Here is a 26,905-nt window from a genome sequence, read left to right as displayed (position 1 = left end):
TGTACCCAAAGATTAGCCGAAGGCAATGTGATCTAAGTTCAGATGGAATGGTGGTTGGCGTGTCAGGAAGCGGGAGGGGCTGCAGAGCATGGTCCATGCAGACTTCATGGAGGTTGTGGGGCTTCCGTTGTCCTGTGGGAGATAGATTAAGTCTTCCTCCTCCAAAAGACAAGCATATGTGTCTCGGGTGGATAGACCTGGGAAGGGGATGCAGTAGTCACGCCGTTATGTGTCTGAAGCAGCGTGAGTATAGATAGATAACTTCAGGGTGGCAGGGTGGTTAGGAAATGGAGCAGTGTCCAGAGGAGGAGGATGGAGAATGTAGGGTCTTCCTGTTTCTTGCAAACTCAGGGTACTGTGATGGGAATTTAAGCAAGTTCAGTAGCTGGGACCACTGTGCCTCAAACATCGCAGATGTGTAGGCCACGCCCAGACTCTCAGCTCAAGAGGGTCCTCTGTTTCCTACGTGACTGGGTCCTGTCTTGATTTTCATCTTTTTCTATAGCTTGTCTGTGAAACTTTTATTGGGATTGTGCAGACCAAATATAAAATAATGGTTTCCACATGTTTTTAGTTTACTATTGATTGGCAAGTACCGTAAAAAGAGTAGATCCTTAGGAAAGCAGTGGGCCTACCGGGAAGATAGATTTACTTTATGCCTAGTCTTCCTTTTACTACACATAACTGTGGATCCTGGGACTTTTTCCTCCTCTGCTGTGTTTTATTTTTATTAATCCCATGAAAATATAGAACTCTAATTTCTTATGTTCTTTTCAAATCAGTAGCTGATCAGATCCTGTCTTTGTTAGGAAGATTCGTGAATTAGAATCTATGGCTCCCTAGAGCCTTTTACAAGGAAATCTGTATTATTTCTTCTGCTGCTCTAGGAGTCTCTTTTTAGTAAGAAATAAATTAAGATAAATAGTATTGGATTGAAGCGCAGTTGAATGTTGCCCCAGAAATGGAACTCTGAAAGATTTTTACAGTGGGACCTGCATCCTTCACTTGTTTATTTTTGAGAATTAATTTTTCAGGCAATGCAAGAGACAGGAATCTGAGCCTTGCGGAAGAAGTATGTTGAGTTATCAAGAGAAAAACAATGAAGACCTTTTTGTTAAAAACATGGCATCCAGGGCAGGCAGGTCTTGCTTGAGTGGATATAGTGTCGCACTTCTTAGGAGAGATCTTAAGATACGTTACAGATTAAAGGTATAGGCTGTTTGCCCATGTTGGCACACACTGGTTTAAGTAAATAAACTGAAGGAAAAAAAATACATTTCTACACAGTGGGGAAAAATTCTAACCTAGACCGATATGATATTCTGCTAGAGAGTTATTGATGATTTTCTCGGTGGAAAGGTGATAGGGTGATGCTCTAAGCCTCTCTAACAGAGGTGCCTGTTAACATATTCACACATAAGAGGCTGTGGTACTTTGGGCCTGTGCTAAAAGAACTGAGGTGTTAGATGTGCATCGACAGATGAATGCATAAAGGAAAATGTGTATAAACACAATGGAGTTTTACTTAGCCATGAGGAAGAATCAAAGTATGTTCATTTCCAGGAAAACAGATGGAAATAAAGGCCATGGTATTAGGACAAATAAATCAGACTCGGAAAGGCAAAAATACCTCCTTTCCCTCATGTGAAGTCTATATTTTACACATACATTCCATGAAAGCTTCAGGGGATGAATAAGGTGGGACGGGGAAGGGCAAGGCAGTGTGAAGACGTGAGAGGTGCTTGTTGGAACAGTGAATGCACACTAGTAAAACAGTAGTGTGTCAGAAAGAGCTGAAGTTTACAGATAAAATCAGAGCGTCAGAATATTAGCAGGTGGAAATATGCGGCACTTTACCGTATTTTTGCCATCTGTGCATTTCTGTGTGTGCTGTATAAAGTTTATGTGGAAGCCAAGTGGATGTTGTGCCATTAAGCACAGGGTGTAGAAGGCCTGGTCCTATCGGGTTGGCATGCTTACAAGACACCCGCCACATTGCCAACCTGGTGGGTATAGCATTTGTGTTCCTCTGATCCAGTCGTGAAGGGAGGTGCCCCTCCCCCCCGACTGAGCAAATGCCGTGTTTAGGGGAGAGTACGACTGTGTCATCCAGGAGCACGGGGGCTGCTCAGAGTCTTAACCTTTGAGTTGGAAATGGAAACACAGAGATTCCTCATCCCCTGGCAGTCTTGTGACTTAAGTGGATGAATGCGGAATGAGAGCTTGGGTGGAATGACCAGTGTAGTATCTGGAAGAGAGTAGAATTTAAATAGCAGGCGTGTTCTTGCAGGCAGACATCATGGTGCAGTCACTGCTTTTTCTCGCCAGTTCCGGCTTGTGCTGGGAACACAACACTCCCGTCTGGGAAGCCGTGGTCTAGCCATCAGTGCTGGGCATCTTCTGAGTGGGTGTGTGCCTTCTAACTAACCCCACACCTGACAGGGCTGCCCTCTGCAGACAACAGGCGGGCTGAATTTGTTGGTTACGAAGGGAAGTGACTTCACTGAAGCAATGTGGACTTGTTTGCCTCTTTGAATTCTTCTCAGTACGAGAGGATGCTACTGTATCCGCTCAGAGGCAGATGGGCCCATCTGTTTCCACCTTCGGCTCTGCTGTTGCTCATATTTAGAGCTACGCCCTTCCTCCCAGGATCTTCAAGTGCTTAGAAGAGGGCCCGCAGCTATCGTGACGCCAATTGCTACTTTGCTCAAGCAGGTGGAATAAATTAGGCCTTTCCACCTCCCTGTCCTCTAGTGACTGTTAGTGGTTCCCTGACACTGAGAGGGTCTGTGATGGCAGGGGACTGTGGTTTGTAAGGACGATAGTGGGCCTTCGAGTCTCACTGTTCTGGAGGTTGGTTCAGAACTGTCTTGTGTCTTGCATTTTGCTAGGATTTTTATTTGTTCCTTTGGCGACACTCTCCTGTGCCTGTGATACAGCAGTGAGGTGTTCCCTTCACAGAGCTGGGCTTTGTCCCCACAGCCTCTGTTGGTGATGTTGGGTCTGTGGATCTTGGCTATAAAGAGTGATGAGGGTTTGGGGAACCAGTAAGTACTTGTTAGCTTTTTCAAGACAGGGTTTCTGTGTAGCTATGGAGCCTGTCCTGCAACTAGCTCTTGTAGACCAGGCTGGCCTTGAACTCACAGAGATCCACTCGCCTCTGCCCCCCAAGTGCTGGGATTAAAGGCGTGCACCACCACTGCTCGGCCCAATAGGGACTTTTTAAACTTGCTTGCTCCCTATATCCCTTTGGGAAATCTATGATGGTTTGTTACTGGGCTTGGGCATTCCTCTTTGGGGGAAAGTGTTGGAAAAAGATGTAGGGAAGTTTGTTTATAAAATGCAGTTTGTGCTTTTTCTTTGAGCAGCAGACAAATACAGTTCCATCAGCAAATATATATTTAGATGCCACAAAATACAGGCAACTGCAGTCCCCCAGAGCCTGCTCCTTCCCAGATCCTAATTTTCTTAGATTCTAGAATATGTTCCCAGTTTCTTTGTAATTCTGTAGCAAGTGCTAGCTGAAACAAAAACCAAATCAAAGCAAACCAAACCCAGAATCTTATTTGGTAGAATAATGTGGAAGCCCACAAATTCAGCCAATTGACAGGGAGAAATTGTAGGGCAGAACATTAATAAACACGAACTTGTGTCATTAAGTACATTTCTTTTTTTTCCATAAAATTTATTATACAAAAGAACTAGAGATAAATAAAAACATTGGGAAAATATTTTTCTTACCAAATAAACTGCAGTTCCTATGTGGTAAAGTGTCTTGGTAATAGTTTCACTCAGTGGAGCGAGTCATTTGTGATGCCTGGGAATTTTCACTGTCGAAACCACGGAGTGGAAATCAGCTGATAAAGATGGTGGGGATCCTGAGTTGTCACGCTGTTAGTCACAGATGCCAGAGAAGCTAAGCTGATGCTCTCCTTCTGACTCCTGTCATGATGTCAGGCTGTCAGAAACCTCGCTCAAGTCATTCTAGTGCTTGCGAGTTGCATTGTGCTTCTCGCCCTGGAAAAGCCCTTCCTTTACTCTCTTTTACATACACACTACTGCCCCAGCCATACAACTGTCAACCACATTCAGAGGGACTAGTTTGGTCCTATGCTTGTTCCTTCCTAGTCTGGTTGGAGTTGGTGAGCGCCCGTTGGCTCAGGTAGACTGTTTCAGGTTTCTTTTTAAGTTCTGCTGGGGGATGATACCATTTTCCCTTAACAGACAGCCAGAGGATGCCAGTGCTGAGCTTCTGGTGGTTAATGTGCCTTTGTTTGTAAATACCAGTAACGAGGCTGCAAGATAGAGCGAGTGGGTCGGTTGAGCTTCAGCCAGAGAAACAGAACCCATAGGAGACCCAGGAAGAGATTGGCCGCACAGCATGAACTGTGGGGCTGGAATCCACAGGGCTGGCTGTTGGAAAGGGCCAGCTGGCACTCTGAAGCATGTGAGAAGCTGTTAGGAGGTAACTTCTTCAGAAGAGTCCTGGCTAGGTTTGGAAGGCTTTGCACGGACTGGATCAGGCCCAGCCAGTGTATCAAGGATACTTTCCCTTGTTTTGATTGTGGGTTTTAATCACATGGGCTAAAGGCCTTCATAAGCTTTTGATTGAGTGACTGTGGACCATAGCAGAGCCAGGTTGACACAGAGTGGAGACTGAGAGCCACCTTGCTTCTCAGTTTTCTCTTCGAATGCTTCTCGTTTCAGTTCTGAGTGATCCTGCCCTCTGGGAGCTCCCGCGTCTTCCTTGGTCCCCATCTCTCCTTCCACAGTTAAGTTTCCTCGTAACTTGCTGCAGAACCCAGGCAGCTTCTACTCAGCTCCAGAGCCAAACGTTATTTTCTCCTTTTCCTTCCGTTTTATGAGAAGGCTGTCTCCTTGATTTGTGTTGCTTGTCTTACTGGGGCGGAGTGTTCCCGTTGTTCTTTATTAGCTGAAGTTACGTGTATTAGCTTGGCACCCATTCCAGATTAAAGTTTTAGTTCGCAAAGACAATGGTTGCAAAATTGGATGCTGCTTTCGTGGCTGGTAGCTGTTGTCATTGTTCTTTGTCACCCTTGCTTGGAGAAATGCCATACTGCAGGATTGATGGGATTAAAACAGAGTAAGAAGTCTAATTGCCTTTCTGTTTTGGGCTGCTTCTTCGAAAGAATTTCCTCCATTCTCTTTGAAGACACCACCCTTTCATGTTGGATTTCCAGCATTACAGAAGTCTTTTGTCGCTATCTGAAGAGCAACATTTATCAGTTTTTTTCCCCCGCAGGAGAAAATGCTGGAGGATTATGAGGCACCTCTGCACAGCGTCCTTCAGTGTTTGGGACTACTCACTATTAACTTCACAGTGTCCTCTGGTTTTGCCAACCTTTTCTAATCACCTGTAGGAGACCCTGATGTCCTCATCTCTGCCGCCCTTTATGCTCCAGAGAAAGGGCTGCCAAGTTTTCTCGGGGCAATATGCACAGTGGTTTAAGAGGTGTTAATAGGAATCACTGAGGATAAGGGCCAAGGTTTAGCAGTAGCTGCTTATCTCTGATTAATAGCAGTAAGTTTGTTTTGTTCTCAAGGTTTTAATGTGCAGTAACATAGTCAGATGGAAATAATTTGCTAGTGTGAATTAAAATGGGATTTCATGGGCCCAGCGTGTCTACAGCTGGAAAATGCTACCTGAGAGCAAAGTGTGGTCAGATCTGCTGTCGGCATAGTGAGGGTTATCAACTACACTTACTGATCTGTAAAGAGTCACGGTGTTCAGAAAGGACAATGAAATCGACCGAGTTCCTTCATCAATCCTTACCTTGATTGTTCATTTCTTTGTGGCACATCACCATAAATTTGAGGGCCTTAGACAGCAACAGTTCTTCTTGAAGGTCTCCTGTTTTCCCAGGGTCAGGAATTAGGGAAAGCCCTGGCAGGTTGCTGTCTGGCTTCAGACAGCTGCAGCTACATGGGGCCTCATCTGGACTGTTTGGTAGCCCGGAGGCCGCAGAGCACACAGGATTCTTGTGTGACACCTGGGAACCATGACAACAAGTATTGCAGTGACCTTGGTGAAGTTGTATGGATGCAGTTATAGGTTACATATCCTTGTCAGTGTCACCTTTTGTGACTGACCTGGGAGCCCTGCTGCTCAGGCCTGCTTTGCTCTGTCAGCTCTGCATGGTGTACTACTCAGATTTAGGCAAAGGTGCTGAGCTCCAGTTAAGTTACCCAGGGTTCTCTTGAACCCACTTCATAGCCCAAATTGGCCTTAACGTAGCCATCTTCCCGACACCCTCTTGAATAGCTGAGATTGCACTTCCAGTTTTGGACTCCATCTTTGATAGGGGAGTGACGTGAGTCTAGCAGAACGTCTAGGACTGCAGAAAGAAGTCCTTATGGGTTTCGTTGGGTGTAAAACAACCTGCCCTCCATGTCTCTTCTGACCGTGACAGCTTACCTCTCTCTGGGGTATATAAAATACAACCTTGTATTTGTAAGACCCATACCCTCCAAAAGCCTTACCTTACCATAATAATATCAGGCTCAACCGCAAATAAAAGCTTCATCTTCAAAACTTGGTCTGAGTACAGAGGAGGCTCTTTGGAATCAGTTCCATAACTCTAGCTCCTTGGGTTCTGTTGTGAAGGCCTCTAAACTTAAGAGACGCGCATTTGCTCCCCGTGTGCTACAGATACCCTGTGGCGGCAGGCATCCTATGAGATAGTTAGTCCAAAAGTGGCAATGAAGAAGCACACAGATATTTGGCAACTTCGGAATTTCCCAGGTTCCTGATGTCATATCCTCTTCTACCATTTTATGGAGTATTCAGATGCTCAGTTGTGTTAACGTCCTTTGTATATAGAAAAGATTCAGTGTTTTGGAGCCCAGTAGCTTCTTAGTAACTTCCCGTTGGCTGGTTTGGATACCTGAAGGGCTCTATTGCATGCTTGCGTACTGAAGCCTCTTTGCGTGTTGGGTGTCTGAAGCTCCTCTTTCGCTCTGTATTCTTTGTTTTAGTCCAACCTGATAATATTTTGTAATACAAACACCAATAAAACATAAACAAAAACAAGCACACCAAAGCTGTGGGTTTCTGTGAATTGTATTGACTCCATTTCCTCAGAGAAAGTACCTATTTTGCTTTGTTATCATTCTCCTTGTGCCAGACAGTGGGGCAGTGCCTTTATGGGTCATGAGAACCCTATTATATGTGTAGTGATTTTACATGACAAGATCTCTGGAAGGCCCTAGGCCTCTTGGAAGGTGTCTGTGAGGCACCACCTTGGATCTCTCTGAAGTCTTGACAGAGTTCCATCCTGGGCTTGATCTTCCACTGAAGTCACTTCTTGGTGTGAGAATCATTTGTTGCCTGAACGAGTTGGAAATGAGAACTCGTCTCAGATCCAATAGTTTGTTTCTGAGCTGGTCTCTCTCTGCTCACACTTTGCCATCCGCAGCGAGCAGAAGCCAGGTGTGACTCTGGGTGTCTGCCCGGAAGTCCCTTTAGCTGAGCACTTAGTTCCTTCTGCCCATTTCAGTTCCCCTCTTTGGAGAGCATCATCACCTCACATGGGCTTCCGTTCCTCAAGCTCTCAGTAGCATCTTCTTTCTAAGGGTTCATTTAAACAACAACAACTTCCCTAAAACAACTGTAAGCACTTTGCTAACTTGAACTGTTACTCTGTGTTGGAATTTGGAGAGGGCTTGCCATGACCTGGGCATCCTTTGGCAGTTGCCAGCTGTGATGGAAAGGTCTGAGCTGTTATTGGTTGTTTTATTCTTTGCTCTCTGGGGGCCCGCCACCCAGCCCAAATAACACACAGTGTCTTCGTGTTACTTATGAATGCCCGGCCTTTCCTTGGATTGTTTCTAGCCAGCTTTTTTTTTTTTAAACTTAAATTCTCATCTATCCTTTTCCTCTGGGCATTTGCCTTTCTCTATTTCTGTATATCTTTTCTTTACTTCTTTCTCTGTGGCTTGCTATGTTGATAGTTGGGTGGCTGACCGGTGGTGTCCTCTCTCCTTTTCTTGTTTCTCAAGGCTCTCTTTCCAGATTTAGCCTGTTATTTATTCTCTCTGCCAGCCAGCCAGGTTTATCATTTCTCCTGCCTCACATTTGGCTGTTCAACTCTTTATTAGACCAATCAGGTATTTTAGGCAGGCAAAGTAACACAGCTTCACAGAGTTAAATAAATGCAACATAAAAGAATGCGACGCATCTTTGTATCATTAAATAAATGTTCCACAGCATAAATGAATGTAACATATCTTAAAACTCAGTGTTCCTGCTGTTTTTAAGTTACTCAATTTTGGGTGATTGTTAGGTACCTGTAGTGCCTGAGCAGGTAATGTACTGATTACTTCCTACTGATGTAATCATTAAGCCCCTCATATGTCTTCCCTGCCCCCACTAAAATATTTCCTTTTTTTGTTCATTGTTTGTGAACTCCAAATTATCTGCTGGGCTGTATAACAGGGGCTATGAACTCATAAACTAAATTTGTCCTGCTAATATAATGAATTTTTAATTGTTCTTAAGATACATTCTTAAGTAGAATTACATCACTTCCTTCTTTACCCTTTCTGCCCCTAGTATCTCTATCCAACCCCTTCCATCTCCTCCTCCACACTGAAATTCACACCCCCTTATTCTTTGATTATTAATGTTACATTTTATGGATGGATGGATGGATATATATATATATATATATATACATACATGCATACATACATACATACAAAAATGTATAAATACAGCCTGCTGCATCTGTTTTTGCTGTTTGTGTGTATATGGTTTCGAGGCTGATCACTTTGTACTGGATAATGAAGAAGGGGGTCATTCCCAGAGGAATTAATTCTCCCTTTTCCTGCAGTCATTATTTGGCTACAGTTCTCTGTAGTTCTTTATCTGGGGGTGTGTCCCCACAAAAACCTTCCCCTTCTGTGTAAGCATGTCTGTGGATAGAGCCAATGTTCTGGTCTGGCTTGTGCAGCCATTTCTCAGAAAGATTGTTTCACAGTAGACTCCAGTATTCTGGCTCTGACGATCTCCGACTCCCCCAGTATGATGTTCCCTGAGCCGCGGGTGCAGCAACTGTGGTGTTGATGCGTCCTTTGGGGCTGGGCTCCCCAGGTTCCACCGAGCACTGCACTGTGTCCAGTTGTGGGTCTCTGTGATGGTTTCCATTTGCCGTACAGAGATGCTTCTTTGATGAGGGGAGACAGCTAGTGACAGCTGCATTAACCTCGGGGTAGAGTGATGAGATTTAGAATGTAGTAAGGAAGAGTGCTGGTCTGTGGAGTGGGAAATGGAACCTTGGGCGAGCTCTCAAGCTGGGTAGGACAGGAAAGGTCATATATAGAAGAAGTAGGACAAATAACAGCAAGGCTGTTTGATAAAACCCGAAGGAATCAGGTTACTCTATTATTTACCCAAAATTACACATGGTACAAATAAGTATATGTGTATATGTGAATATCTTAAGGAAATTTTACCACTTGAGATGACCGTGCTATCCACCTGACCCGTAGATGAACAAAAACAGTATGAGGCATGAGAAATTTCCTTTGTATGGCTGGTCAGGGTAGTACAAGTGACTCCTAAAACAGTCTTGACTGTTGCCTTTTCCCTGTGCACACCACACACTTCCTGACCCTTACTGTGAGGCTGTCATCTCATGTGGCCTGGTCTTCCAGGGTTTATATCGCGATTATATCATTCATCATTCATGAAAACAATTAGCTCAACTCCTCTTCTTTGGACTGTGACTTAATGAAAGATACTAGCCCTTACTCCTCCTATTTGACCTAGAACTTGATAGAAAGATAGTTAGTAAAACTGGGTTGACTGCATAAATTTTAAAAAGTTGATTTGTAATCAAGCCAAGGCAATTTTTACCTCCTGATGCAGTATACAGTTTGATTGGTGATCCATCGGAAACAAAGAGCAGAATAATGTAAACATGTAGGCAGAATTACAAATGGGTGGACCAGAAAGCTGCTTGGATTAAACATCATTGGAGAACATGGGAAGACAGGTGCATGTCATGTATGTGGAAAGTAGCAGAGTCAAGAAAGTATACGGTCCGTCCACACCCAGACTATGGAGGGATATAGTGGAGAATGAATCTGAAAATATAATCTCAGGTCAGAATATGTAGAGACTTGAATGCTAAAATGTCAGAACTCATCCTGTAGGTCAGGTTGAGAAAGTAAATGTATGCTCCTTGGCACATATGAAGACTACAGCGAGTGAGAAATCAGAGGCCTGGCGCAGAGTTAGTATTGCGTTCAGTGGGGAAGGCAGCATCAGAGTTGCAGGGGACAGTGGCAGTGCATTGGTAGTTGAGGAGGTAGAAGTTGCACAAGGCAATATTTGATAGACTTGACTGTGGGGGAAGATTAATTATATTAATAATACCATCTTTCAGGTCTTGGGTATTTAATTGGGAGGCAGGGATTGTGTTGGAAGCTTAGGTGGTCATGCCCTTTGACCCCTCCGATGGGCATGGTTAGTGTTGCTGTGAGGGAAAATCTAGGGGTTAGCACGGGACAGTGAGGAAGTGTCAGAAGGAGGCTGGGAGTAGAGGGCGTTACTAAGATGTTCATATTCAGCCGTGACCTTGGAAGTCAACACTCAGACATGCTACTTGCTCTAAATCTCTTCCTCAGCCTGAGAGGGGAAGCTGTGGGAAAGGCTGTAGACTCACAGTTACCCTCTTCTGTGACAATGTCAAGTGGGGAGGGACAGCCATGTTTGTGGTAAGAACAGACACCAGAGGATAAATGGTGAAGTGCAAACACCTGAGCATAGGACTGAGAGAGTTTGAGGTAAAAAAAAAAAAAAGGGTGCATTCGTGCCTGCAAGGTGGTAGAGGGTTGAATGTACAGGCTGACCCAGTGTGTCTTCTCAGATATGTGCTAAGTAGATGGACCATTCCCAGAACAGGGAGTGTGAGCCATGAGGAGGTGCAAACATTGAGAGTCAGCTTCAGGTCCTGTGTGATGGCAGACAGGAGGGGGCAGAGCTGGAGGGGCCCAGGAGCCCAGACAGTACGTGCAGGACAGAGATGGTGGGAGACAGTGTTCAGACAGGGCTGATTCCAGGGTTTGAGCTTACTGCTAGGACCATACCAAGTCTCATTTTGTTTGTTAGTTCTTGGTAACTTAGAAGGGTTTTTGTTTGCTTGGCAATGTCTCAAATATGTTAAAAACAGCAATTCATTAGAAACGGCTTTAATTCTTCTTGTTAGTAGAATGATTAAAAATAGAAGCGGGCCTTGTGTTGCTTTCTGCTGTTGCGGGGAGCTTGGGTGGACTGAGGTTGCTAGTCCTCTGTGGCCCTGGTGCGGGGCAGAGTCAGGCACAGGGTATGTCTGCAGGGGAAGACAAGCTGAATTCGGGTTTCTTGGCAACGGGAAAGATTATTCAGGAGGTTCCAAGGCCCAGTGTCTGGAGACTTTTGTGGCAGTGCAGGGTGTTGAGGGTGGTTGGTAAGTGGCTGGGCGTGTGGACTGGACACACCTTCTTCTGCACACCCATTCATGTGATCAAATGCCTTGCATAAGAGGTTCTCGTTGGCTTCCTGATAGATTCCTTGTGCTTCCTGATCTGGAATCAGGTAGGCTGTGCGAACTCATACATGTAGAGGTTGCTGCTCAGATGCCGCAGGAACTGTTAGCCACTTGTCCTGCCATGCTGCCCTCTTCTTCCCAAGGCTGCTGTGCTCCAGATTTGCCATGAACACCTGCCAACTGACCACTAAAACTGACCAACAAGCACCACTACTCTTTTGCCTGTCTTTTTTTTTTTTTTTGCCCCCACCCCAACCCCAGTGGGACATCGGAGCTTTGGTTCCTCTCTGTAATGGATTGTGGTCAATGTAAGGGAGATGGAAATAAAAGCCTCTCTGCCCCCCCCAAACCTGTGTCTTTACTTTCCAAAGGCTTTCCATGCTCTTAGCTCAGAAGAGCACTTGTAAAACTATGTGAGACTTAGGTACCTTGACTCTGTGAGGGAAAAGTTGTCCCTTTGTCCTTAATAAACTCCCTCCAAGGATGCAACTGTACAGTTGATTTTTGTTCTCTTTATTGGATGTCACTGTCCCATAAACACAACCTGAAACTTGGCTTTCAAATTTTTCTGCAGTTTTATTCCTAGGAGTGAGCTGGGGACCACACTGTAGACAAAGTTGGGTTTTTATTCTTTCTGCTGTTAAATCTGCAATTTACCCTTATAAGATTTGAAATGCCCTTTGTCCTGATGAAGTTAATGCGTATGCTTATGAGTTTGCTCTAAAGTTTGTTGAAGGCCCATCCTGTCCTGTCTTTCAGTGTCTGGGGCAATAATCTGAGGCATTTTGTTTTATATTCTCCCTTTCAACAAATAAGACTTAGGCAGAAGCAGCCGGGGCTCTGCAATAAAGCAGGATGGAGGCGGTGGGCATCTCAGCCTTTGCAGTTAGATTCTGCTTGCAGAACGGAAAGTGACCTATCTCATCAAGGCAGCCGCAGGGGAATAAGGCATGGTCTGTGTTTCCGAGCATAAATCCGTGCAGTTTCCAGGAAGAAAGAGGTTCCTTTTGTGTGATTTATCAAAGAATTCTAAATTTATCAGTGATCCCTGGTTTCTACAGTTTTTCATAAAGGCGGAGTTTTATTTTGTTTTTGTTTTTTGTCCATGATTTCATTTGTTTTCTCATGTCTTAGTTGGAAATCTGTTTTGTAGTAATTATTACAGCTCTAAATTTTTTCTTTTAAACGTAGTCATTAGCAAATGCCCCTCATCATGATTAGTGTTGCCAAGAAAATTAATTGTATTGTACACATCAGTGGAGAATTATTTCCTCTTCCCTATTTCTTGGTAGTTTGGAATCGAGCAATCTGCTGTAAAAGTCCTTAAGTGCATTTCAGCATTTATTTCTCCAGCACTTTGCCAGCATCTGTAAGAACCATTAAAATCACTACATAATAGGTTTTTTTAATATAATAATTCAAATCCAAGTGTGGGAAACATCTATGCTGACCATGGAGGTGGCGCACTGAGTATCTCAAAGGTGATAAAAATGACTACATCTTTTAAAAGTTAACTGCAATTATGACTAACTTTTTAGTTCCTTTGTATTTCCTCTGTTAGAGCTCAAATCCTTCAGAGCAGGCAGTCAGAGTTACTTTCACAGATTAGATGTGGTAATCTCAAATCCAGGTCATCTCTGGAATATATGTCACTTATGTCTTCATGTTTATGTGAGGCATAATTTGTTAAAACTTTCAGTGGTTCCTTTTGGGTTTCACGGCTTGTCTGTGATATGGATAAATAGTTTCTGTTGTAGAAAAATAGTCTTCATTATATCATAGGTGTGTACATGTGTGTATGTGTACATGTATGTGTGGAAGCTAGGAAATGGGTACCATTTCTTAAATGATGCCCACCTTCTTCTTCTTCTTTTTTGTTTTTTTTTTAAAGGCAGGATCTCTTTCTGGCCTTGAACAACCCAAATAAGTTAGGCTGGCTTGACAGTGAGCTCTGGGGATTGAATTTAGGTCTTTGTAATTGCTAGGCAAGGGCTCGTCCCATTTAGCTGTCTCCCCAACCCCATATCACAGCCTTTTCAAAGTCTTCATGGGGCATTTCCTAGACAGCTTCTCTCTGATTTCGGTGATGTTGGGAGAATGGACGTCTGAGGCTTTCTTCCTCCCTGTGACTTTTTTCCTGACAGGTGTTTGTTCTTGGGTGGCTTTCTGGGCCTTCATCTCTGCTTTTGTAAAACGAAGGGGTTGGACACATGGTCTCTGAGGTCCGTTTCCACTTGAAGTTCCTCTGAATGTGCGGATCGCCTGCTGCTGTGTTCCTGCCGCGTTCATCTGTTACACCGCTTTGCTAAATTACATGTTGAATTACTGTAGTCAGCAGCTCTTTCTTCATTGTCCTTTCATTTTGAAAGCTTTTCCTGACCAACCATAGTTCATTTGGAAAGCAGGCCCTACGAACTGTATCATACCCTGACACCCCATACCCCCAAAGGCAACAAGGGAGGAAGCCTGAATAACACCTAAGCCATGGCCAGGCTGAGGATGAAGATGCTGTGTTTTACCAGTTTCAGTGTGAAAAGCAGTGTGTGAGGGTTGGTCTGAGGCTGTTTCATTTTGCTCAGGTAGGTTGAACAGAACCATGGGAACACAAGGATAATGTCATGATCTGGAAAAGAGCAAGGTGGCAATATATGGGGATGTGGTCCATGGTTGTAGGTTTTAGATTGCTCATCCTCTAGCGTAGTGTGGCTCACCAGGCACCCAGATATCTCTGCCTTCAGTCAACAGTGAGGAGGTGCTTGGATGCCATTTCCTTAAGCAGTTTTGAAACTTGGCTCGTGATTATGTGTGTGTGGTAACTAATAAAGTTTCCAAGTATTAGTGAAAACTGTAGTCCATATTTAATGGTTCATGCGTATGGTATTCTTCAGAATGTTTCCTTCTGTCTGTGATACGAATGTGTTTCAAGAATGTTGAGTGTGGGAGTCTGCAGGACGAGTGGTCTTTTGTTACCTTCCAGTTATCCGTGGATTGATAACCACTCAGGTTAATTTTCTGCGTCTCAGGCATGCTGTATAACCCAGGTAGCAGCACCAGCCAGTGTTGTGTGCATTCAACCAGGTGGTTTGCTTTGTTCCAGGTAAGGCGAGTTCCTGGGTCAAGCGGTCACCTCCATAAAACTGAAGATGGAGATTGGGAGTGGAGTGACGACGAGATGGATGAGAAGAGCGAAGAAGGAAAGGCCGCCGCCTCCCAAGAGAAGGTAAATGGCCGTGGGCACCCCTGGGCAGTCTGTGCCTTGTGCTGCTGTCGTGTGCCATGTGTGTTAATGCACATGTCGTTGTTTTGCAGTCACGAAGAGTGAAAGAAGAAAACCCAGAGGTGAGGAATGACGATTATGTATGTACGCATGCTCGGGGTGTATTTGTATATTTGCCTCTTCATTCCTTCATTCCCTGTTGTGGCATCCGGGTGTGATCCATTTGGATGACAGTTCTCAAAATCTCATGGAGTAGGAGAAAAAGAGAAGGCACATAGGTTTCATTGGTCCTGATTCTGTCCGAGTCACCTTGGTCTGTTCAGATGATGACAGATCCATCTACTCTCTCAGCCTCTGCTCTCCCCAGTGGTGTGGGGTGATCATGGTGCTCATAAGGTCGCCAAGAGGGTTACAAGAATCACATGGAGAGCACCCAGTGGAATCCTTGACCCTCACAGGGAGATACTCGTTTTTAAGCTTGTATTGTTATACTGTTAGAGAGTACCGAAAGCATATAGGTAAAGTTTACTTTGTATTTTAATTCATGAATTAAAAAAGCAGACATTAAGTGATATAAACTCCAGGTTGAATGGCTCTTGACCTTTAAAATATCTGGATGACTTAGGTAAGCAAGAAACACTCTTAATGACTTTTCTGAGAACTGGTCATCTTTTTACTAAGATCGTATTTTACTTCCTCCATTTGATTATCATAATGCCCAATGGTGACTATAGCATGCTAATACTCATAGAGCAAATTTGAGAATATTTAAATAGTCCCTGGTGCTAAACAGACTTAGTAAGTAATTAATATGTACCTTGCTCAACCTCATTACAAAGCATGAATACTTTGGCCTAGAAATGATACCCATCCAAACTTCTATTTTTAAGTACCAGACATTTCCTTTTGGCTAAGTGGCATGCATCTTACATTGGGGTTGAAGCATAGTAGCAGCAGCTAGCTGTGCTTTTAGCAAACCTGTAGCAGATCCACGAGCCACTGTCTCCCCCTGGCCTTTCTGACCACTCTGACCCTTCATCTCACCATGGTGAAGGGCTCCTGGGATTTGTCAGCCCACCAGCGTTGGCTCTCCTTCAGACCCTGCCTTCTCTCCTGCCTGTTCTGGGAACTATGCTCTCGCCATGCTTCCGACGCAAACATTACTCAAGGATGTGGTTCTCCACCATAGGAACAGTGGTGGACCACCTTTAAAATGGGACGTACTGGGGAACACGTTATATTGGGATTTTAGAATAATCTTAGCCTGGTATGATGAACTCTACCCTCTCTTGCCTACTTCCCCATTGTGACTAGAGAAAAGCACAAAGCTCAGGTTTTTTTCATTTGCATCTGAGACTATCTCTAATTTAAAACCTGAGTTCTGCTTCCAGATAGAACAGTTAAGAGGCTTCAGACACCGTATTGACTAAAAAAAGTGTTGCAGTTCAGTCATTGTTGACTAGAAACCAGGGCAGTATTTTATTTATGTGGTTGTCCCCATTACATTCTGGATACATGCACATGAATATCCAGGCACTTCGGAAAAAAACATAAAGCAGATATGAATAGGCTATCATCTTTCTTCCGTCAGAATGGGGATAAAACGTCACAAGACATTATGTAGTTGAAGTTGAGCAAAAACATCTTTGGTACTACCATGCTTAGGCAGAGTAAGATGTGACCTTTTATGAGAGCTTTGTTTGCGAGAGGTCGCAGGACATCCTCAGCAGGCTAAGGTAGCACATTCCAGCTCGGCTGGAGAAGATCAGGAAGGCCTGAGTTGGCGCTCGTCGGTGGGGTACTGAGGGAAAGGTAGCTCTTGGGTCACAGTTGGAGGCTCAACTTTGGAAAGACTTTCCGATGTGGACTTTTAAGCTTTCAGAGTTAACACCATTAGCATGAAACTTAGAGCCCAGCACTTTGAAAAATTGGCCCAGTTTTTAAAAAATAATGATCTTCTGGGAAACTTACCCACTAGTAATTAATAATTTGGAGCAAATGGATAATCGTCCTCTCTTATTTATCATCTTGTTCTTGGAGACAGAAGTCTGTGGAGACCAAAGTTCATTAACAATACTAATATTAGAACTAGAGAGAATTAATTGATCAAAAACTGAACCCATATCTCTCGTTGGCTTGGAACTGTGTTAGACACTGTGGGATTTATGCACAGAGAGAATATTCTGCTTTCTGTGGAGTTTTCCAACTTTGGGAAGGAGTTGAGTCAAGGAAGGCCTGGGAAAGGACTGGCTTTTTAGGGAGTGTTTCCCAGCTCATAAATCTTATCTAAAATGCCCAGTTATTATACGTTGTTGATTTTTCTCTTGAGAAGTGGTTTGGAATTCCTTTCTGTCAGACTTTGAGGTAAGGACTGATCATGTGACCCTCTCACTTTTTGTCAGTCTCTGAGGTAAGGACTTGTCACATGACCCTGTCACTTTTGTCAGACTCTGAGGTAAGGACTGGTCACATGACCCTGTCACTTTTGTCAGTCTCTGAAGTAAGGACTGGTCACATGACCCTGTCACTTTTGTCAGTCTCTGAAGTAAGGACTGGTCACATGACCCTGTCACTTTTGTCAGACTCTGAGGTAAGGACTGGTCACATGACCCTGTCACTTTTGTCAGTCTCTGAGGTGAGGACTGGTCACATGACCCTGTCACTTTTGTCAGACTCTGAGGTGAGGACTGGTCACGTGACCCTGTCACTTTTGTCAGACTCTGAGGTAAGGACTGGTCACGTGACCCTGTCACTTTTGTCAGACTCTGAGGTAAGGACTGGTCACGTGACCCTGTCACTTTTGTCAGACTCTGAGGTAAGGACTGGTCACGTGACCCTGTCACTTTTGTCAGACTCTGAGGTAAGGACTGGTCACGTGACCCTGCCACTTTTGTCAGACTCTGAGGTAAGGACTGGTCACGTGACCCTGTCACTTTTGTCAGACTCTGAGGTGAGGACTGGTCACGTGACCCTGTCACTTTTGTCAGACTCTGAGGTGAGGACTGGTCACGTGACCCTGTCACTTTTGTCAGACTCTGAGGTAAGGACTGGTCACGTGACCCTGTCACTTTTGTCAGACTCTGAGGTGAGGACTGGTCACGTGACCCTGTCACTTTTGTCAGACTCTGAGGTGAGGACTGGTCACGTGACCCTGTCACTTTTGTCAGACTCTGAGGTGAGGACTGGTCACGTGACCCTGTCACTTTTACTTCACTCTTAATTTTCTGTGTGAAAAATGAAGTCAATTTTATCCTTAAATCTAGCTCTCTTCGGTTTCATTTACCTGAGGAAGACATTCACCAAGGCCTTCGTTTAAACAGATCCTGTTCAAAGCCACACATGGGTTAGCCGATAGGAAGAGATTTACTGCCAATCAGGGCAAGCAAAACCTTGGATACCATGAAGTGATTCTCAAGCCCGGTCCTTAGGGTTGAATCTGGCACCCTTAGGGTGCCCACAGTTAGGTCTGGGCAACTCGGATTTTTCCAAAGCTTCTCCCGTGATTCTGATTTGTGACTTGAATCTAGACTACTGGCTAGGAAAACCACAGATGTCCCTCTGAATCCCCATGCACAGAATGGCATCCAAGAGAAGGTTCTGGGTCCACGTTCCTGAAGCTTCTGCTTTGATATCTGCCTGTCTGGAATTAACAAATAAGTAAATAATAAGAGATGGAAACATTTCCTCCATCAGCTGAAAACTTGTCTTTGCCTTGAGCTACGCAGACCCCACAGGAAGGACGTTGAAGCGTCTCTCCACATGCTCTAGGATAACTGCGGATGCCCTCTTTGCCGGCTCTGCGATCTCACTCTCTCACCAGACCAGCTTTTCAGTGTGCATTTAGAACGAATTAATTTTGCGAGGTTTAAGTAGAAATTAAACACAATGTGAAGATTAAATGTATTCTGTTGCTCGATGCTTTTTAAAACTGCCACTAGCTCTCAAAGCCGGTCAGATGAAAGGTGTTTCTCTGATGCTCTGCACCTCTTGGATGTGCTTGCTTTACACCTCCGTGAAAAGGCAGAGAAAGGCCTGATGTTTTCCTGAACATAGTATGCTGAACCCTGTCTATCACAGGCTATGCAGCCTCGGTGTCCAGCAGCTGTGGTTTAGTGTAGGTGACAGCCCTCCAGAGTACTTGTGGCCAAAGTCAGACCTGTGATTGGAAATCTCCCGCGCTTCCAAACACCCGCTTATTAGTTTAAAATAATTTTCCATTTGTAGAAACACTGCAAAGATGCCAGACGCCTCGTGCAATTTTCCTCTGTGTTATTTTTCACATAATCGGGGTATATTTACCAGTACTCAAAAATGGATTCTGCTATGTTATTATCGGCTAAGCTTCAGAATTCCCTTGGATTTCACTAATTTGTCCACTGATGTCCTCTTTCTGCTCTGTGGGCACGCAGTCCAGCACAGCACATTGCATTTGACGCAGTGTTATTAAAAATAGAGAGACGACAACAGCTCTATCAGAAGGTGGGAAGCAGGCAATGCCTCTGAAGTGTTTACCTCTCTTTTACCAGGTCTGAGGTCCCTATCAGTGTCTATTTCCAGAGGAGTATCTGAAATTCATTTCTTATTTTCCTTCTTCCTTCCTGTCAAAATCCATGCCCACTCAAGTACTCTCTTGTAGCAAAATTGTTTAGAAGGAAAGCAACAAATTTTCTGTATATTTTTTATATTGTTGAGGGTGACTGCCTCTTTTCCTGTCAGCTTTCTTGTTGGGTTTCAGTCTAAGGTGTCCGTGGCTGTGGTCTGATTTCATAGGGTGGGTCCACAGCGGTGACAGTAAGCCTGAACCCGATTGTTAGTTAATATATTTTGTATAGGGGACCACTTTCTCACCCTGAGCTCCCCAGCATGTTTGGAGGAGTCCCATGTCCTGTTCCAATGGGAGTGGCTTCTTCATGACATGTGGGGTTATATCGACGTGGGAAGTTGCAAGTTGTGTGGCCCCTTTGTCCAGTCCACCTAACTCACTACCTCTGTTTCCTAATGATGTTCCAGGAACAAGGTAGCAGGGAAGGATGCGCATGATTCTTCAAAGGGGTATTTGGTAGAGGGCCTGGTCCTCTGCTGGGTAGTGGCCATAGATTAGCATAGATTGTTACCCCCTTCTTTCCATTGCTGCTGCTGCTGCTTCTGCTTCTCCTTCTCCTCCTCCTCCCCCCTCTCCTCCTTCTCCTCTTCCTCCTTCCTTTCTTCCTTTTTTCTTCTTCCTCTCCTCCCCCTCCTTCTCCTTCTTCTTCCTCTTCTTCTTCTTTTCTTGACAGGGTTTCTTCCTGATTCTGCTCCCAAAATGCTGGGATTAAAAACATGTGCCACCACTATCTGGCAGTTAATTTTTAAAAAACAGTTTAAAATTAAATTAAAACAATTTAAAATTAAAATTAAGTCATTTTTCACCAACATGTTGTTATAAAACTCTTCAAACATACAGCAACATTAAAACACTTCACGGTGAAAGACCTAGCACCATGATTTGGCTGTTATTATAGTTGTTTTCCTACATGCATTTCCCACATATTTATCCAATTTCCTACCTTAAGTTTTCCATGCATTTTAATCAGAGGAATTAATTGCTGCTCTTTGTCCCGTCACTTCAGCATGAATGAAGTTATTTTTGAGTAAGTGCAGAGAGCAGGAATTCTGTACTCTGAGATTTTAGACCATGCTCACTGCAAAGATTTCTGGTGATTGTAGCGTTGTTAATAAGTTAGAAACGAGACCCCACTTATTGGTTTTCATCGCTGATTCTCCTTGAGTGTGCTGCGTTCTGTTACTGCTGTTGACTGTCTCTCACGTTTGTGCTCCAGGGTGGAGTTCACAAATGGAGAGCTTGAGATACCTTAGGACAGGTTAGAAATCGTGAGTGAAATGTTTCCCTGTTGGATTTCTCTTAGGGAAATGGCTTTGTTGTTGTTTTTCTCTACACTTACTAGTTTATACAACGGTGAAAATTATCCAGAGTAGTGATGAACAAGGCAGGTTTTTCTGACTCTTCATATCCTTTTGTTAAAGTCCCCTTAATGTCAGGTGAAATGATACTACAATATCAAGTTGTTACTTTAAAGCTCGTTGTTTCTCATAAGCCCTGTGGGTCACCCCAGAATCTGTTAAAGACACAGATTTCCTCCCTTCTCCATGAGATTCTGAATGGTAGATCAAGTGGGGCCTGGGAGGGTAAGGATGGCCAGCAGCATCCCTTGCCTGATGTTGCTGCTTAGGGTCTTCTGAAATGTTCCATCCCTGATTAGCAGGACATAACCTCCTGATGACTGACATCTCCCTCTGGCTTCTTTTTGTCATAACGTCAGTTTTCTTAACAGATCTCGGTAAATGCTGGTGGCATCCCCGAGCAAATACAGTCCCTCTCTGTGCACGACTCTCAGGTGGGTCCTTCTGCCAATCATTTGTGTTTGAGATGCTTTATAGACAACTTCATAGAGAAATTCAAGAAATATTTATTTTGTATGTATTCTTCTTTCATACATTACATTCTAACTGTTTGTTTCTCCTTTGTCCACTCTTTCCACTCCCTCCACTCCAACCTCCTCTCTTTTCTAGATACTCTCCTCCTCCATTTCTCTTCAGAAAAGAGTAGGCCTCCCAGGGATAGCAACTGAACATGACATAGCAGGTTACAGAAAGAGTAGACACAAACCCTTATGTTGAGACTGGACGCAGAACAGGGTGGATCAGATGGGGGTGATGAATGGAAAGAGAGGACTGGAAGAGATGACTGGAATTGGGGAGCATTTGGAGGGCAATGTGGAAACCTAGTGCAGTGGGAATTCCCTGGAATCTACGAGGGTGACCCTAGTGAGGACTCCTAGTAACGGGACACAGAGCCTGAAACCGCCATGTTCTGTAACCAGGCGAGGCTTCCAGAGGTGGGACTGGGGCATCAAGCCAGCCACAAAACCTTCTACCTACATTTGTCCTTCCTGGAAGATGTGCTGGGGTAATGGTGGTGTAGAGTTTCTGGGAATGGCCAGCCAATGACTGGTCCAACGTCAGGCTTACGCCACGAGAGGGAGCTCACATCTGACATTGCCTGGATCGCCAGGAACCAGAGGCTGGATAACTCAGAGACCTAAGATAGAATCAAACATGATTGGAAAAGAGAAAAAGGAAGAAAGGAAAGAAGGAAGGGAGGGAGGGAGGGAGGGAGGGAGGGAAGAAGAATTTTTAATGATATTCTGCTATACTCAGATTGGTGCCTAGCCCAGTAATTATGAAAGAGGTTCCATCTGACAACTGATAAGGATAGAGGCAGAGACCCACAGTCAAACATTAGGCGAAACTCAAGAGTTTTAGACAGACATTTCATGATAGTGCTCCCAGATCAAGGGCTTAAAAACAATAGAAACCATTATTTTAGGTTGATATGAAGAAAGAGAACTATTAACCATCCTTTGCAAAATGTTCACCCCCAAATAACAGACTTTTAAGAAAGGAATAGATTGCCCAAGTGCCTCCGAAATCACTGGTACCGTGGGCCAAAAGCAAAGGGACGAAAATGACTCTTAAGTCTATTAAAGTCTAGCTACCAAGTACCATGGTTAATTGATTCTTTCCTTCCTTGCTTCTGTTTGAATTTCTATAACCTCTCTTGGTGATTCTTTTATCATTGAATTTTATGGGCCAATTCATCTCTACAACTTGTCTTATTAAAATAACAGTCCAGTGACTGTGCAGAGCATGTATAATGCATACTCATAACAGGTGTATGGCGGGAGGGCCTCTGCTGTGATTGCGTTGGGGGGTGAAGCTATCAAGGGAAGGATGTAGACACAGAGCCCTGGGATCGGACCAGGTGTTTGGTTGTCTACTGGTACTCTGATTGCCTGCTTCTGTGTTTTCTGGAGCAGCTGTAAGTTGAGGAAGTGTTGGTCCAGTGGGGTTTCAGGACAGCGGGAAGCCTTCCTGAGGTCTGATCGCTAGTCCTTGTCATTTATAGCTACAGAAAGACATCCAGGGGTTAAGTGGTTTGTGCAAGGCCATGCAGATGCTCAGAGACAGAAGCAGGGTTCAGTTTCGATCATTACATTCTATCATCCAGCTCAGTGCAAGACCCTGAGCTGAACTAAGTGTAGGGATCAGCCTCACCATAAAAGACAAATTAGGAGGATGTATGGGTCCGAAAACAAATGAAGTAAACAAGAAAAGGGGACAGTATTGATTAACATTTTATAATTTTATAAATATTTCTTATTTTCCCAGCCTTTTGAGACAGGTGGCTTACCTATTTTGTAAATGAAGCAACAGGCTGTGAGAATTACCCACCCATGGTGGTTGCACAGCAGGTTACCAGCAGAGCCAAGCTGTACTTGAAATCTTTTCTTTTTCCTGCTTCCTTTTTCTTTTTCAACAAGGAGGTCTGATCTAGCCCAGATATTTGTAGGACTAGAATGTCACAGAGGCATTCGTGATGGATGATCTGTACCAAGATGAGAGCAGAGAAGGGCGGTGAGGACCAGTGTTGACTAATCCGTGTTCACCTCTGATGCTCACAGTTAATGTGCCTAAGTCATCCCACCCCACCCCACCCCACCAGGTAGAGTCTGCGGATAGAGCTCAACACCTTATGCATGGCAGGCAAGTGTTCTGTCACTGAGCCATATCTCTAGCTCTTGCTTTTTTGAGACAGGTTCTTGCTATGTAGCGTAAGCTGTACTTAAACTTGCAGTTCTCCTGCTGCCAGGGTCTGAATGCTGGAATTTTAAGGGTCGCAACCATCCCCCATAAGCTTCCTTACCTCTGTGCATCTCCACAGTCCAGTGGATGTTGGCCCTTTGCTCTGGGCCACGTTAGGTGGATACTGTAATCTGGACTAGCTGCAGCAATACCATCCACTCACAGAATCCACCTTAGGACTGAGGCTGTCTTTCTGAAGCATTGGCACCCACAGTCGTGATGTTAATCAAGCAGCCTTCTGATCCTCTGAAAAGGTGTTGTGAAACCAAAGAAGACCTGCTGGGATAAGCACTGATTTTGAAGTTTCCAGAAAAAGATATAGGAATCAAGGGATACTGTGATTTTATTTATTCATCCTTTTCCCAAGAAAGCGTAAAACATTGTCTGTCGTTTTGTTTTCAAAGGGCCAACCCAATGCTAACGAAGACTTCAGAGAAGGTCCTTGTGCAGTCAACCTTGTTTTAAGATTAAGGTAAATGCCATTATTACCTATTTTGCATTATTTGTTTTTTCCACTGGTACAGTATTCTGACCTCCTGCTTTAACTTTTCATAATGTTAGGATAAGATGAAATTGTTAACTTATGTGATTTTTCCCAAACAACAGTATATGCCATATTCCCGGAACTAATTACTCTCCTTTCATTGCTTGCGAAATGATTAATAAGAGAAGCACCATTTGAGAGCAGCTGTAGGCTGTGTACCCTCCATTATAGTTTTCCCTTGCCTTTTCTTTGTCGTTCATTCTTTCTCTTTTTTAACAATGTAAGATCACAGTAAGAGATTTTTAATGAGTTTCTTTCACGCTCCAGCAGTCAGTTTCTGACAGAAATAAACCATGCTTGTTCTACAAGTTGCCCGTTGAGAACATTTGTCAGTGGCAGGTTTGATCAGCCACTGTGGAGAAATGACAGATATATTTTGAAAGCACTTTCATTCTTCTAGAAAAGGGATACAAATATGGCGCCTGACAGTCCATAGCCTGGTGAACGAAAGCTGATTCTATTTTAAGACTCTCTTAAAGGTCTATCTGTGCAGCTGTTCTTTGTTAAGGATGTAGTATCTCAAGAGAAGAGAAAATTGGCTGGGCTTAATTGCAGACAGCCCATTTTACCACCAGGTCAATCAGAATGCTGCCACGTGTCTGAAGGGGTTTAAAGGAGAGCCATGTGTTCTCTCAAAAGTTACATAAATAAAGCGTGTGTGGTTAATGGACGTGTTCACAGGTGTGGCTAGGAAAATGGCTGTGTAGTCAAGCTCAAGGTTGGTTTCCAACGCACAGAGCTGGCGTAGTCTGCGGGAAGAGATGCCGTGACTACTGTTCTTAGGTTGAGGACCGTCTGCGGTGTCTTCCCACATACCTTCTAGGGGACCCCACAGGAGCACGTGGTGACATGCAGAGTGGACTTTGTAGCCTGGGGGGAAACTGCTGCAACACAATAACCTTGAGGAAGACGTGCAACTAGTGCCTTTAGCAACTGCCAAAGAATGATGTAGACCGTCCTTGTTTTTGCCTTTGGAACCAGAGTTCAGAGTTAAATATTCAAATTTCATCCATTGTGTATCCAGTTTTCTGAAAGAAAAACCTACATCAAATGAGAAGAAAGGAAGGGGATGTTGGTATATATGTTTGAGGGTATTGTACTGAATAGTTTCATATCACCTTCACATAAGCTAAAGTCATCTAAGAGGAGGGAACCTCAGTTAAAAAAAATGCCTTCATAAGATTGGGTTGTAGACATACATATATATATAGGTCATTTTCTTAATTAGAGATTGGGGGACACAGCCTGTTATGCCACACCTATGCTGGTGGCCCTGGATTCTATAAGAAAGCAGGTTGAGCAAGCCATGGGGAGCAAGCCAATAAGCAGTACCCTTTCGTGGCCTCTGTATCAGATTCTGCATCCAGGACCCTGCCCTACTTGAGTTCCTGTCCTGATGTCTTTCAATTGTGAACAGTAATTTGGAAGCATAATGTAAATAAACTGTTTCTACTCTAAGTTGCTTTGGTCATGGTGTAATAGTAACTCTCACTAAGACAAGTATATTAGTTTTATATTGCTATGTAAAACGCAAATGGTGATGTGAAACAACACTCACTTTCTGTCTCATCATGTCTTAGATAGGCCTGGCCAGCTTTACTGGGTTCTCCATGTCTTAGAAGACTGAACCCAAGGCACTCTGCCTATTGGGGTTCAAGGTCCTCTGCTTAGCTCCCTTGGGCTGTTAGCTAAACTAAATTCTTTACAGCTGTAGACTGAGGCTCTTAGTAGTATCCTACCCTATTCGTTAGTCTTCTTCATACCAAGGGGAGAGGGTTCTGAAGTAAGGCCACATATATCAGGAAAGAGAACTGTTAGGGACATTCTAGAGCTCTGCAGTTCCTACAAGATCTCTCCACATGAGGTCACATTATAATGTCGACAGCCTAGTGAAGAAGTTAAGAACAAGCCTTGAGGCAGAGCGAGGGTTCCATTCAGGAAGCATGGATAAAAAGTTATAAAATTCTAGGAAACCAGTGTGGGCAGAGGCATGGCAGGGTGTGAAGTTGGAACTGGTGTGGGAGCCCAGGCATGGAGCCTGCGCAGCTTCTGGAGAAGAGTTTACCTTTACTGTTACAGGACGAGGCAGCCGGTGAGCAGAAGCGTGATGCAATGTGAACTGAATTTTCAAACCATCACCGCAGCTGCTGTCAGCTGCCATATGGAGAATATATTTAGCATTTTTACAATAATATGCTATGCAGACTTTATTTTCTGTCTCTGTCAATTTGGTGTTGTGTGTGATTCTTCTATATGTGTGGGAACTGTCGTTCTTTGAATGAAAATGACCCCCATACGTTTATAGGGAGTGACACTATTAAGAGGTGCAGCCTTGCTGGAGTAGGCGTGGCCTTGCAGGAGGGAGTGTGTCACTGGGGGTGGACTATGAGGTTTCAGATGCTCAAGCCAGGCGCAGTGTTGCTCTCTCTTCCTGCTGTCTGCTGATCCAGATGTAGAATTCTGAGCTGTCTCTCCAGCACCATAGCTGCATGTGCGCTGCCATGCTTCCCATCCTGGGGATAAAGGGCTGCACCTCTGAACTGTAAGCCAGCCCTACTTAAATGCTTTCATTTATAAGAGTTGCCCTCTCCCATGATCTCCATTCTTCCAATTTACTCATATCTTGTCTTTTTCTACTTCTCATGTAGATTAGATCCATGTATGGTTCTCTTAGGGTACTCTTTGTTGTCTAGGTTCTGTGGGGTTGTGGATTGTAGGCTGGTTTTACTTTGCTTTATGTCTAAAGGTTTTTTTTTTTATTTGTGTATACAGCCTTCATTCCCCTAAAGGTGAGGTTCAAAAGGTCTGCACTGGACATGAGGAAGTTGATTTTTTTATAGCTCAGGGGTAGGGGATTTGATAGACAAAATAGGTGGGGGTGCAGGAGCA

The 26,905-nt window shown here is 44.1% G+C and overlaps 1 protein-coding gene across 2 annotated transcripts in view; it reads left to right on the top strand.

The window, feature by feature from the left end:
• The window catches only part of Stk39 (serine/threonine kinase 39), a 249,286-nt gene that overhangs the window by 133,062 nt on the left and 89,319 nt on the right, over window positions 1–26,905 (top strand). Inside the window, exons 11-14 of one of the 2 annotated variants that reach the window (XM_041631540.1) lie at window positions 14,650–14,772; window positions 14,862–14,891; window positions 21,102–21,164; window positions 23,877–23,944. In XM_041631540.1, the coding sequence (XP_041487474.1) occupies window positions 14,650–14,772; window positions 14,862–14,891; window positions 21,102–21,164; window positions 23,877–23,944 (284 nt within the window). The remainder of the gene's footprint in view (window positions 1–14,649; window positions 14,773–14,861; window positions 14,892–21,101; window positions 21,165–23,876; window positions 23,945–26,905) is intronic. The other variant, XM_041631541.1, reaches the window with a different exon arrangement.

This window comes from Microtus oregoni, unplaced genomic scaffold, assembly GCF_018167655.1.
Source record: "Microtus oregoni isolate MIOR12 unplaced genomic scaffold, Mior012 000037F_ref0000500, whole genome shotgun sequence".
NCBI lineage: Eukaryota > Metazoa > Chordata > Mammalia > Rodentia > Cricetidae > Microtus > Microtus oregoni.
This window is presented reverse-complemented; position numbering and strand designations above follow the sequence as displayed.